The sequence below is a fragment of the Trachemys scripta genome, chromosome 2, assembly GCF_013100865.1.
Source record: "Trachemys scripta elegans isolate TJP31775 chromosome 2, CAS_Tse_1.0, whole genome shotgun sequence".
In the NCBI taxonomy this organism is placed as follows: Eukaryota; Metazoa; Chordata; order Testudines; family Emydidae; genus Trachemys; species Trachemys scripta.
The window spans coordinates 178,306,258-178,320,424 of record NC_048299.1 but is presented as its reverse complement, the minus strand read 5'-3'; the positions used below and the strand labels follow the sequence as shown (position 1 = coordinate 178,320,424).

The following is a 14,167-nucleotide window of genomic DNA, read 5'->3' as shown; positions in this document are numbered from 1 at the left end:
TGTACCATCCGGGCTGTCAATCTTGCATTCTTATGGATACTATAAAACATGCTGGTTCTGGGTGGCCACTGCCTCTCTGAACTCCCTGATCTAAAGCCCATTAAAGTCAGTGGAGTACTCGAATATAGTAACTCAAGCTAACTGTTGCAGTGAAGACAAGCCACATCTCTCCCCCTCCTCTCTCTCCACAAACAGAGGCCCCAATTCAGGAAAACATCCCTAGTCAGAAAAGTCCTATGGGATTTAAGCATGTACTTAAGTACTTTCCTGAATAGATTTAAGTGCATGCTCAAGTTCCTTTCTGAATTGGAGCCATTTTGCAAATTAAGTGGGGTACTGAGTAACATAGTAGAGAGGGAAGTCAGAAGTTAAGGCTTCCATGTTTTCTGTGGGTTAATGGACGGGCAATACCGAGGACAAAGCTGAGGGGTTGTCATAATTACTGTACATTCCTCTATTCCATTTGGCTAATGTCCTTCAGAGCACAGGCATTTTTTTACTGTATAGTTACTAAGAAATAACTGTATACACTGATGGAAATCTGAGCCTCTCAGAATGCAGAGAAATGAATAACTGATGAGTGTACAGTTATGCATTGTAACTCTAGAGTTCTCTGTACTCTGGCTGATATAATATATAAAAACAATAGTTTTCTTTCTGGAAATAAGAATAGATGGTACATGCTGTTAACCTTAACTCCATCTTACAGTAAATTAAGGTTAAAAACAAATTACAAGGATGTTGTAGGCATCCCAAAACCAAGCATTAGAAATCCAGACAACTCAGTTACTGAAAAGAAACCCAAGCATTTTAAGATAAGAAATACCTAATTAAAGTACCCAAGCAACTTTACTTTGCCCTGCAGTAACTCCAGAGGATGACCATATGATACACTAAGTTGCCTAAATCAGAATCTATGGTTCTAAATTAAATTGATTTTGAAAGGATTAGATTTTTAAAATATTTATTTTCGTAACAATTAGATACAATGATCATTAATAACTTATCTTAATTACAAATTAATTTCTTCAAATGTAGCCTATGCACAAGATTTCTGTTAACTCTATGGAAAATTGAAGAGTCTACTTAATTCCAGCGTTAAGATCATTCAGGACAAAGAAAAGACTGACAAAATGCTAAATTCTTAAAGGACGCACATTTTAATTTATTTTAAACCATAAACAAATTAACAGATTTATTTGTAAATTCATCTTGTACTCAAGAATAAGTGCTGCAAATTTGGGAAGCTAGGTTGTATTTTTCATACACAACAAAGAGGTTGAATAGGCTTTATGGCCAAATGTAACTGGTCTTTTCTATGGAGTCACTGTCGGCATCTCCATAGTATTTTTACATACTAGTAATATATACAATAAAAATCTTCTCGCTTTGTCCATAAAAATATCACTGTTGTTCTGGACAAAATTTATTGTCATGTACATTTTAGTTTAGGTATACCTATTTTTAGGTGCAGTTAATAAAGCAAATTTTGAGATCATGATGGCTATTTGATGCATAAAGCCTCACAAAAAGATCCCCTCAACCTCAAGATCACATACTTATATATGTGCATCTATGACCAGATTATCCATCTTGGGCCAAATTCTGTTGTCAGTCATATCAACTGCAGACCTGCTTGGTCCATAGTGTTCTTTTGGTAGATGTTTTGTATTGTGCACATTATTGATCGGTTTTACTGAACTTTCAAAGGAAAATTTCATTAGGGGTCTGATCCAATGCCCCGGGAGTCAATGGGAGTCTTTCCATTGACCTTAGTGAAGACTGAATCTGGCCAGAGGTCCATTTTTTTTTCTCAGACAGGTATATATGTTATATATTACCAGAAAATGATAGACACCGGTGGAGAACCGGCTGTTAAAGGGCCGGGCGGGCGGGCAAACAACTCCAGTCCGCAGGCCACATCCGGCCTGCGGGACCGTCCTGTCCCCCACCTGAGCTCCCAGGAGTCCCAGCTGGGACCTCCCCTGCCCTGCCCTCGCTTCCCCCGCTCCCCCAAAGCCGCAGTGTGCCGAGCTGCCAGCAGCTCAGCTCCCCAGACCTGCTGCTTTGAGCAGCCGCCGGCATGGTAAGGGGGGGGAGGGCTGTGAGCTCCAGGGCCACCCCGGGGGGGGGCGGGAAGTGGGGCAATTTGCTCGGGGCCCCCACGAGAATCTGAGGCTCCCCTCCGGCCCCACCTCCGCCTTCCCCCCTACCCAACCCCCCCTTTCCCCTGACCGCCCCCCAGAACCTCTGCCCCATCCAACCCCTCCCCCCCCCGGCCTCTTACCATGCCGCTTACCCCGCTCAGACCCACGTGGTAAGGCCAGGGCAGAGCTGTGAGCTCCGGGCCAAGCGGCGGGAGCTCAGGCCCTGGTGGAGCCACCATGCCGCTGCAGTGCTGACCAGAGACACTCCTGGATGCCGCACGCTGAGGCTCCGGGAGTGGGGGGAGGTGGGGGTAAATGGCATGGTAAGGGGTCGGGGTGTTGGATAAGGGGCAGGGAGTTCCGGGCTTGCGGGGGGGGGGGGGGGGGCTGGGGTAGGGGGGGGGGGGGGTCGGGGGAGGGGGGGGGGTTGGGTAGGCGTGGGAGTTCGGGGGTCTGTCGTGGTGGCGGTGGATGGGGTTGAGGCAGTCAGGGGACAAGGAGCAGGGCAAATTGGGTAGGGGGTGGGGTTCTGGGGGGCAGTTAGGGTGGGAGGTCTTGGGAAGGAGTGGTCAGGGGACAAGGAGCGGCAGCGGGGGGTTGATGGGTTGCGGGTTCTGAGCGGGGCAGTTGGGGGCAGAACATGGGTGGGGGTCGGATGGGGGGGATAGGCTGTTTTGGGAGATGGTGGGGCTTGTACTCACCGGGCAGTTCCCTACCGGGTCTTCAGCAGCACTTCGGCGGCGGGTCCTTCACTCGCTCCAACACTGAAGGACCTGCTGCCGCCGTAGACCCGATAGGGAACCGGTTCCTAAGATTTTGGCAGCTCATCACTCTGAAAGGAAAGCCAGGACATAGTTAATATGTCCCAATCCCTGAAAATCTGTGGAATTGATACTCATAGTCCACCATAGAGAGCTGTTTCCAAGTGGTACTTGGAGATCGGGGCCACATGTTTTAGTGCTGATCCACGAATCACTGTGGCCACTTTCCATCCTTACCTGTCCAGAATACTCTTGTTTTGTCCAGAAATAATTTGTGTGGACAGCTGGTTGGGGATCCTGAGCTGATGAGAATGTGGGTGCAAAATAAAACTTATCTGTATTGTGGTAGTACCAGGGAACCACACTCAGGGATTAGGCCGTGATTGTGCTAGGTACTATATAAACACAATAAAAAGATATAGAAAACAAGCAATTTTGTGCAGTAATACCAGCATTAATTTGTATCCATTTGTGTGGGAGGGAAGGGGAACCAAATAGAGTCAGAATGTGGCCTTGTGTGGTTTTAGCATGCAACTGCTTAAGAGTGAAAGAGGAGAGACCAAAATGCACATTAATAGTTAAAGAAGAATAAATGTCTTCATATGCTAAAGTCTGTAGGTGCCTGATTATTTACTTAGCTGTGTGTAGCTGCTGAGCTGCCATTATTATCTAAGCACTAGTCATGGTCATGAATATTTGGTTGCTTACAGCAGCATTTATATTTCCATGGTCCCTAAAATGGAAACCAGACAGACCTTTACTTTACATATCTTGTATTTATATGCACACATTAAAAAAGGGTATCTGTCCATATGCTCTACGCCCCCCTGATATAATTTGAAAGTACACAAAACCTCAAAAGAACACTCCAACTTAGCTAACATGAATCAATGACATTCAGTATGACCCACAGCCAGAAACCAAAGCAAATCAAAAGCTGAAACCACCCTTCTTCTCCAGCAGCTCACCACCCTCTCAATTCTCTGTCATGTTCAAAAGCCTGTAAAAAAAGCTAAGATTTGCACTGTACCCTGATGGTCCTTAAATTCAGGCTATTTCTGACCATCAGGTGAATTCCAGAGTGGCAGAGCCCCCAAAGAGAGTGCCTTGTCAGCAGTCCACCCTTTTTGTTTGTACCACCTGGGCTTCAGCTTGAAATGCCTCTGATGATCCGAACCAGGGGAGAGAGGCTGTATTGTAATGTCTTCAGCTTGCATGACAGAAATAAAACATCTCCACCTAGATTTCTCCTCCTGTTGTTGGCTTTATTGCTGTGAAGGGCTGGGTGATTCCTGCAAGGTGCTGAGTACCGTCAGCTCCCAGTGAAGTTAGGAGGAGCAGAACTGCTCAGTTCCCATTGAAATCAAGCCCTTTGGTGCTAGATATCTGTGTAGACAAATACCAGAGAGAAAGTCAATCAAACACCGTTTAAATTCCATATAATGTAACAGTATGACAACAGCAGCACAACGTGCTTTACATAATTTACAAAGTTATCAAAACATTATCAAAAAAGCTTCAGACAGACAAGGCACTGTAGTAATCTGTAGAAAGACTCAGACTCATGTTAGTGAGGCCTCAAAGCCGTTGGCCTAAAATAGAAAATGCCATACAGACCTCATAACTTAATCCTCCGTATTCATTACAAAATGTGGCCCATATCTCTGCTTGCGTTACTCATACAAATAACCCTTATAACTCGGCGGCTCTACTCACATAAGATGAGAAGGATTTGACCCAAAAATTCCTGAGAAGTCTGCGATATCAATTTATATTTTAGTCCTCAAATCACTGAATCAAACGAGTCCTACAGTGTCAGTATGTTCCTGTTTCACTAAAACTCCCATATGTTTCAGCAATGAACAGAGTTAGAATCATCTAAATGTAGTAGTATTGTGCAAGAAGCAAGTTAATCAACTTCTTCTTTCATGAGGCAAAAAATAATAAAAAATGGGTATAAATAACTTAGCTCTTTCCTGGATGACCTTAGCTTATTCAGGAACTCCTGGCCCCAACATATACCAACTATTTCATGTAAACGTAACCCAGTAGAAAAGGTCTATTAAAATGATTAAGGATTCATTTTATGCATTATCCCACAATTTTTGAAACATAGGAAAATCCCACTGGCTTTCACAGTTGCTGTGCAAGTATAAAAGACAACCTTCAACCCTTAACTGACAGGAATTTAAATATATTAATTTATATTTTATTACATATCTAATACTGTAAATAAGTAACATAGGATAGTTAATATCAAGGCATTAAATTAAAATGTAATGCAATGGTACTAATAAAAGTTTGTACTCTGAACAGTGTTTTAATTTGACATGTCATTTTCATTATGAGTAAGGTGCATAAATCAGGTTTATTGTTCTCAGCATGTGATACAAATTTTAGGGTCTGTATTTTAACGTTTTGACTCCATCTACTTACTCAAGTCAAACGTCTATTGAAGTTAGAGTTTTCTTGAATAAGAACTACATTAAACCCAAGTAAATGTTCCAATCTCTGAGCTATGGGATATTCTGATGTGGTTCTCCTTCAGTCTCTCCTATTGAGGTGTTCCACTTAAATTTAAATTCAATGAAATAATTGAATAATTAAATATTAATTGGGCTCATAGGCGCCGATTTCCCCGCTTTCCCCTGGGTGCTTGACCCACCCTCTGCCCCCAGCCCTGCCCCCATTCCATCCCTTCCATGTAGCCCCGCCTATGCCACACCTTTGCCTCGCCCCCATTCCAACCCCTTCCCCAAAGTCCCTGCCCCAACTCCACCCCCCTCCCTGCCCCATTCCAATCCCTTCCCTAAATCCCCGCCCCCAGCCCCGCCTCTTTCCTGCCTCCTCCCCTGAGCGTGCCGCGTTCCTGCTCCTCCCCCTCCCTCCTGGAGCTTGCTCACGGCACCAAACAGCTGTTTAGCGGCATCCGGGCAGAGGAGTGGGGATGCGGGGTGGGAGGGGAGCTTGGCTGCCGATGGGTGCAGACCACCCACTAATTTTTCCCCATGGGTGCTCCAGGGCTGGAGCACCCATGAAGTCGGCACCTATGATTGGGCTAGAGAGAGTGAGAATCACCCAGTGGTTAGAACACTCACCTGAAAGGTGGCAGATCCCTGTTCGAATCCCATCTCATCAGGCAGAGGGAAAACTTGAACCTCCTGCATTATAAGTACTGTAAGTGCCCCAACGAATGGGCTAAAGGTTATAAGTAGGTTTGATATACCCCCCCCCAATAATTTCAATGGATAATACTGATGTTTATTTTTAAGCTTTTTTTAAAAAATTTTTAATCTTTTTAAATTTTCACAGTTGCAGGAAATTGGGGGGGGGGGGGGGGGAGATCAGACACTTATTTAATGACAGTAGACATTGAGATTCAGAAAGTTAAAAGTTTATAACCATTTAAAACACAAATTCTCAACCTCACATACCAAAATATACAAAGCAGATAGCCTTCAATCAAACTCTAAGTTCTCAAGCAGCCTTTTTCTTCGCTTATTGTAAATTTCAATGATCATCAATGGAAATATTTTTTCATCAGTTTGTGTGTGTACTGTGAAATTGACTTTACTGAGATTTGCCAATTTAAAAATCTAATTTTTCCAAGCCTAGTTTGAAGGGAGGTCCCCCCTGGCTGTTTTGTGTGGCATTAAGGAGACTCTGAGCACACCTACCAGACTGGGCTCTGCACACGAGTTAGGCAGAGGAGCCCCTATCTTCCCCACTCATGGATCATTCTGGGGCATAGACAGGAGCTATGAACCCAGACACCTAAAGGGAGGCAGAAGCGTGTATGCCCAGAGACAGGAACATAGGTGCTTAGGGAACTTCTATTGCAAAAACTTAGGAGCCGAGTGACTTTAGGCACCTACAGGGTTGTGTGGTAGCTGAGCAGCAGTTTTGTGGATCGCAGTGGCACCTAAAACAGGACTTAGGCTCCTAACTCACAGATTTAGGCACCTATGTCCCTTTTTAGATCCAGGCCTTAAGTCATTTTTCATGCTATTAGGCCCACTGATGTCAATGGGACTGCTCAAATGACTAAGGGCTCCTCACACAGAGGTTTCTCTGACTGAGCCCCAGTAGTGTAAAGAAAACTTTACAATGAACTGAGTTTTGCACAGCTCTAATTTAAATACACTTTTCACAGCATTATGAAAAAACAGGATGCGTGTGTCAATAACTTGTACTGCTATTTCTTTGGCTCATCATCTTCACAATCCTTAACAATTTTTATTTACAGTATTTTAATAAAGGATTTAAGGGCCTGATTCAAATTCCATTGAAGTCAACGTAAAGACTTCCATTTACTTCAGTGGGATTTGAATCAGGTCCTTAAGCACCCTTTAAAGTGTATTTTAGTGGTTCAGTAATATATTCCATTCTGGAATGACTTGATGTATTTCCAGTCTTGTGCTACCCGTCCTCTCTTCACAGCTCATGTTTCCCTCCCTGGGCTCCTCATTCAATCTCAGTGTCTGCCCCCCCACTCCTCACCAGTCTCTTTGCCCAGCCAGTGCCAGTTCTCCCCTTGTTCCCTGGCTCATCATCTGATCTATTCCGCTTCCTCCACCCCACTGGTTCTCAGTCCCAGTCTCTCTCTTGGTTCTTCATCCAATTTCAGTCTCCCCATGACCTATCACCTCCCCTAACCATCTTCTTCCCAGACTCCTAGTCTCCTGGATGACCCAGTCCCAGTCACCCACCACCCCCGGCTTCCAGTCTCATTGTCCAACCAGCCCTAATCTCCCTCCACCTAACTCCCAGTTTCCATCCCCACCTCTGCCAGCCTCTCCTTTCTCAGGCTCCTTGTTCCAATCTATACCCCCCACAGGTCCAATTCTTGTCCTTTCTTCATTCAGATCAGGCAGATTTCTTATCACTGCTGTTTGGCCCAGTAGTGGGGTTATTGAGAGCACAAGAAGGACAGTCTCCCTGCTCACGGTTAAGGTGCCCAGATCTAGCATGATCTGCAGTGTCCCAGGGCTGAAATTTCATGGAAAGTCCTAATCAGCCCCACGCTGGAGCATGCCCAGGGTGGATGGACTCTTCAGGGAATTTAGCTGCTCCAATCTAAGAAATCTTGACTGAACATGTGCCAACTAAGGTTGCCAGGCATCCAGTTTCCAGCTGACCAGGCTGCTAAAAATCCAGTTGGCCGCAGTGGCCGGCTCCATGCAGCTCCCGGAAGCTGCCAGCATGTCCCTCCGGCTCCTAGGTGCAGATGTGGCCAAGGGGGCTCTGTGCACTGCCTCTGCCTGTGGCACAGACACCGCCCTGAGCACCGGCTCCGCAGCGCCCATTGGCTGGGAATCCCCACAGATTCCCCATAGGGAACCCCCCTGCCCCAGTCCTGAGCTCCCTCCTGCACCCAAACTCCCTCCCAGAGCCCACACTCCCTCGTACACTCCCTTCCACAGCTGGACCCCTCAGCCCCGGCGCAGAGCCCCCACCTGCATCCCAAACTCCTCAGCCCCAGCCTGGAGCCCTCACCCCCTCCCACTCCTGCCCCAACCCAGTGAAAATGGAGTGAGTGAGGGCAGGGGAGAGTGAGCGACAGAGGGAGGGGGGATGGAGTGAGCAGGGGTAGGGCCGTGGAGCAGGGGTGGGGCCTCGTGGTGGGGCAGGGGACGGGGCAAGGGTGTTTGGCTTTTTGCAATCAGAAAGTTGGCAACCATAGTACCAACTTGATTTTTCAGAGGCTTGTAACTTGGTCAAATTTGGGCAGCTTTTCATGGGATGGCAAAAGGTACATCTCTGGCACAAAGACCACCCCCTGCCAAATTTCAAGACCCTGCTGCAAAGCATGGGGACAGCTGAGCTTTTCAAATAAAAGGTCTCAAGAATTTTTAAACATGGGCAAAATAACATAGAATCATAAAAATGTAGGTCTGAAAGTGAGGTCATCTAGTCCAGTCCCCTGCACAGAGGCAGGACTAGCTATTATCTACACCATCCCTGACAGGTGTTTGTCTAACCTGTTCTTAAAAATCTCCAATGACAGAGATTCCACAACATTGCTGGATAATTTGTTCCAGTGCTTTACTACCCTTATAGTAAGGCAGTTTTTTCTAATGTCTAATCTAAATCTCGCTTGCCGCAATTTAAGCCCAATACTACTTGTTCTGTCCTCAGTGATTAAGGAGAACAGTTTATCACCCTCCTCTTTATAAACTTTTATGTACTTCAGGACTGTTATCATGTCCCCTCTCAGTTGTCTCCAGACTAAACAAACCCAGATTTTTCGATCTTTCCTTCTAGGTCGTGTTTTCTAGACCTTTAATAGTTTTTGTTGCTCTCCGCTGGATTTTTCTCCAATTTGTCCATATCTTTCCTCGAGTTCCTCCCAGCACTGGACACTACTCCAGTACATATTTTCCCGTAACTTTGTTCTCAGAAACAGCTGAGTTGTTCTCGTTGAAATTTTCCAGAAATGATAAGCATGAGGCACACACCCAGCACGGAAAATTTCAGCTCAAAAGTTTGGTAAAGTTATAAGTAACTGATAGGGTCTTATAATGGGAAATACTGAGCAACTTTAATGATTGGCAGTGCTACCTGCCCTGTGTATAGTAAGTATGATAAATACAAATGAAGTCATCATTTAAACTTCTCTTAAAGGATAGCATGAGCACACAATTTCTAGCAACATTTTAATTAAGACACAATTCTCCATCCTTAAAGGCATTTCTTGGATTCAAGAAAAAAAAATTATACTGATTTGGATATCAGTGGGTTTCTTAATATATGAATGAGATTCGCTGTTTAACTACAATATTTCTTGCTCATTTATACAGGATTAAAATTTTTGCCAAATTTGGGACCAGGAAGAAATTTCCACCGCATCCCCATGGCTTGGATTGTGGTGGATCCTTTCACTTCCTCTGGATCAACAAAGACGGGATCATCAGGTAGGCATACCTCACTCAGAAGTTTTCTTTCATTTGCTAGTGCTGTACTAAAAGCAAATTGAAAATTTGTATTTTTGACCTAGTTTTCATCCTGCTCTAGAATATGTATTCAGTACTTCAGAGAACAGCATACCATTTCTAAATATCATCATTCCAGCCTCAGTTAAAAAATTACTAATAATGCTATTAACTATAGAGGAAAAAATCTGCATTGTATTTTCAGGTCAGTTTCCTAAAAGCCTGATGTAATTCTATTATCTATTTTCAACTACAGTAACTCCTCGCTTAACGTTGTAGTTATGTTCCTGAAAAATGCTACTTTAAGTGAAACAATGTTAAGCGAATCCAATTTCCCCATAAGAATTAATGTAAATTGTGGGGGTTAGGTTCCAGGGAATTTTTTTTTGCCAGACAAAAGACTATTTCTGTGTGTGTATACGTGTGTGTGTGTGTGTGTGGTGTGTGTATACATATATATACACACACATATACACAGTATATGTTTTAAACAATTTAATACTGTACACAGCAATGATGATTGTGTAGAATGGTTGAGGTGATGGAGTCAGAGGGTGGAAGAGGGTGGGATATTTCCCAGGGAACGCCTTACTGCTAAATGATGAATTAGCACTCGGCTGAACCCTCAAGGGTTAACACATTGTTGTTAATGTAGCCTCACACTCTACAAGGCAGCACGAATGGAGGGGGAGGGGAGAAGACAGCATGGCAGAGAGAGAGAGACTCTGTGTGTGTGTGTGTGTGTGTGTGTGTGTGTGTGTGTGAGAGAGACTGCACTGCCCCTTTAAGTACGCTGACCCCACTCTAAGTACACTACCTTTTTAAGTTGATCAGCAAGTTGAGACAGCAGCTGCCGCCAGCAAGCTCCCTCTGTCCTGAGCCCTGTCGTGTCCCCCGCTGCTCTGTGGAGTGACAGATGGGGTAAAGGAGCAGGGAGCAGGACACCCTGACATTAGCACCCCTCTTTCCCGCCCCCCGCCCCCCGCACAGCAAGCAGGAGGTTCCCAGAAGTAGCTCCAAGGCAGAGGGCAGGAGCAGGCAGTGGGGGAGGGACAGATGAACTGCCTGGCAATTGATAGCCTGCTGGTCGGCTGCCGCACAGGGAACTTAGGGGAGGGGAGAGCTGATAGGGGGGCTGCCGGTCCACCTTGGTTCCAAGCCCCCACCAGCTAGCGCCAACGGGTTACTCTTTCTGCAAGCAGTGAACAAAGCAGGTGGCTGCCAAACAAAGTTGTAAGGGAGCATTGCGCAACTTTAAACGAGCATGTTCCCTAATTGATCAGCAACGTAACAATGAAACAATGTTAACCGGGACGACTTTCTAAGTGAGGAGTGATGAACTGGTGATTGTAATTTTAAAGACAAAACTAATGAAGTGTGTCCAGTTTTTGCTTTAAGAATTGTGACTTCCCAGCCAAGACTCTTGTTTATGAGCTCCGAGTGTCACAATCTATCAAAAACTTAACCTTAAAAACCCACATAACTCCACACCCTTCCAAAAAGAAAAGTTCAACTTAAATGCAAATAATAAAAGAAAACCCAAACGACTCCCATCTACTGCAGTTAATTTTAAGAGGCTCTGTACATGTTTTATATTAATCTAAGAGCTAATTAGGGTATGGCTACACTACCCGCCGGATTGGCGGGCAGTGATCAATCCAGAGGGGATCGATTTATCGCGTCTAGGCTAGACGCGATAAATCAACCCCCGAGTGCTCTCCCATCGACTCCTGTACTCCAGCTCGGCGAGAGGCACAGGCAGAGTTGATGGGGGAGCGGCAGGAGGAGGATCCGGGGAACTACAGGCCAGTCAGCCTCACCTCAGTCCCTGGAAAAATCATGGAGCAGGTCCTCAAGGAATCAATTCTGAAGCACTTAGAGGAGAGGAAAGTGATCAGGAACAGTCAGCATGGATTCACCAAGGGCAAGTCATGCCTGACTAACCTAATTGCCTTCTATGAGGAGATAACTGGCTCTGTGTATGAGGGGAAAGCAGTGGATGTGTTATTCCTTGACTTTAGGAAAGCTTTTGATATGGTCTCCCACAGTATTCTTGCCAGCAAATTAAAGAAGTATGGGCTGGATGAATGGACTATAAGGTGGATAGAAAGCTGGCTAGATTGTCGGACTCAACGGGTAGTAATCAATGGTTCTATGTCTAGTAGGCAGCCGGTTTCAAGCGGAATGTGGCAAGGGTCGGTCCTGGGTCGATTTTGTTCAATATCTTCATTAATGATCTGGAGGATGGCGTGGACTGCACTCTCAGCAAGTTTGCAGATGACACTAAACTGGGAGGAGTGGTAGATACGCTGAAGGGTAGGGATAGGATACAGAGGGACCTAGACTAATTAGAGGATTGGGCCAAAAGAAACCTGATGAGGTTCAACCAGCACATGTGCAGATTCCTACACTTAGGACAGAAGAATCCCATTCACTGTTACAGACTAGAGACCGAATGGCTAGGAAGCAGTTCTGCAGAAAAGTACCTGGGGTTACAGCGGACGAGAAGCTGGATATGTGTCAACAGTGTGCCCTTGTTGCCAAGAAGGCTAATGGCATTTTGGGCTGTATAAGTAGGGGCATTGCCAGCAGATCAAGGGACGTGATCATTCCCCTCTATTCAACATTGGTGAGGCCTCATCTGGAGTACTGTGTCCAGTTTTGGGCCCCACACTACAAGAAGGATGTGGAAAAATTGGAAAGAGTCCAGTGGAGGGCAACAAAATGATTAGGGGACTGGAGCACATGACTTATGAGGAGAGGCTGAGGGAACTGGGATTGTTTAAGTTTGCAGAAAAGAAGAATGAGGGGGGATTTGATAGCTGCTTTCAATTACCTGAAAGGGGGTTCCAAAGAGGATGGATCTAGACTGCTCTTAGTGGTACCAGATGACAGAACAAGGAGTAATGGTCTCAAGTTGCAGTGGGGGAAGTTTAGATTGGATATTAGGAAAAACTTTTTCACTAGGAGGGTGGTGAAGCACTAGAATGGGTTCCTAGGGAAGCCATGGAATCTCCTTCCTTAGAGATTTTTAAGATCAGGCTTGACAAAGCCCTGGCTGGGATGGTTTAGTTGGGAATTGGTCCTGCTTTGAGCAGGGGGTTGGACTAGATGACCTCCTGAGGTCCCTTCCAACCCTGATATTCTATGATTCTATGACTCACCACGGTGAAGAGACCATGGTAAGTCGATCTAAGTACGTCGACTTCAGCTACGTTATTCACACCCCCCCCCCAGTGTAGACCTGGGCTAAGAGGCCTAAAACAGAATGCATCCTACAAATGAGATATTCAGAAATATACTCTCCTCATTTAACCGCATAGTAACCTGTCATCAAGTCAGACATGGGTCTAGATTTTCATTTAAAGAATTTACAGTTTACATACATTTTGAAAATGTTCATTGCATTTTCTAGAGAAAATACAATAAATAATACAACAGAGAAGCATAAAGGTTGATTTTTTTTAAGTTAATAGATTTTAGGAAATGTCCCCAATATATATATCTACCATGTCAGTTGTTTAAAAAAAAAAAAATCAGTATAGAAGGACATACAACTTATGCCATCAGAATCTGTCAGTTATTATTGTTATGCTGATAAGAAAAAATAAAAGTTATAATTATAGACAATGAGGGCCATATTTTTAAAGATGGGCCTGAATTGTGCGCCCAATCAGGAGCAGAAGTGCACTTAGATTCTTGAACACTTTCAACAGGTATCAGTCCAGAGTTCAAACACTATTTCTTGCTTGAACAAAAAAGCAAAATACATAGGCAAACTGTGTACTAGGAGTTAGGAAAAGCAGCATGGTATTTTTTAGAATAATTAGGGATGCAATTTTCATTGATGACCAGCATCTGACTGTCTGTGTTGGTATTTCAAAGGTGCCTGTCGCTGTGGTATCGAGGTACTATAGTAGATTTATCATTTCCACATTTAAGGACTTATGAATAACTGAAAAGCACTATTTTAATAATCTGCTTACTATCTCCAACAAATCAGTTTTTTCAGACATCTGATCGTGAATACATTTTGAAAATGCTTCTATTGTTTACATTTCCTTTGTATCAAAGTATTGTCAGTTAAAAAATTGACCATATACAGACACATGACTAAGCGGAAAAGATAGGACAAGAACACACCAAAAATGAAAAATAACTAACTAGTGGAGATATAAGAGAAATTCCTCATTGATATCTTGTCCACTAACACATACTTATTCGGACAATAAATAAATTGTTCTTGCACAAAGAACCCCAAACATATTTCACAGTCCAAGTAAATTTGGAGCAGTTGCCAATAAAATGACATCTGAAAGTGAAGAAA

At 44.4% G+C, this 14,167-nt stretch overlaps 1 protein-coding gene across 1 annotated transcript in view; it reads right to left on the bottom strand.

Moving 5' to 3' along the window:
- Positions 1-2,586: 2,586 nt before the first annotated feature.
- CDKAL1 (CDK5 regulatory subunit associated protein 1 like 1) overlaps positions 2,587-14,167 on the bottom strand; it is a 759,057-nt gene continuing 747,476 nt past the window's right edge. Inside the window, exon 18 of the mRNA XM_034762410.1 lies at positions 2,587-4,294. Coding sequence (XP_034618301.1) covers positions 4,237-4,294 — 58 coding nt within the window. The 3' untranslated portion in view covers positions 2,587-4,236. The remainder of the gene's footprint in view (positions 4,295-14,167) is intronic.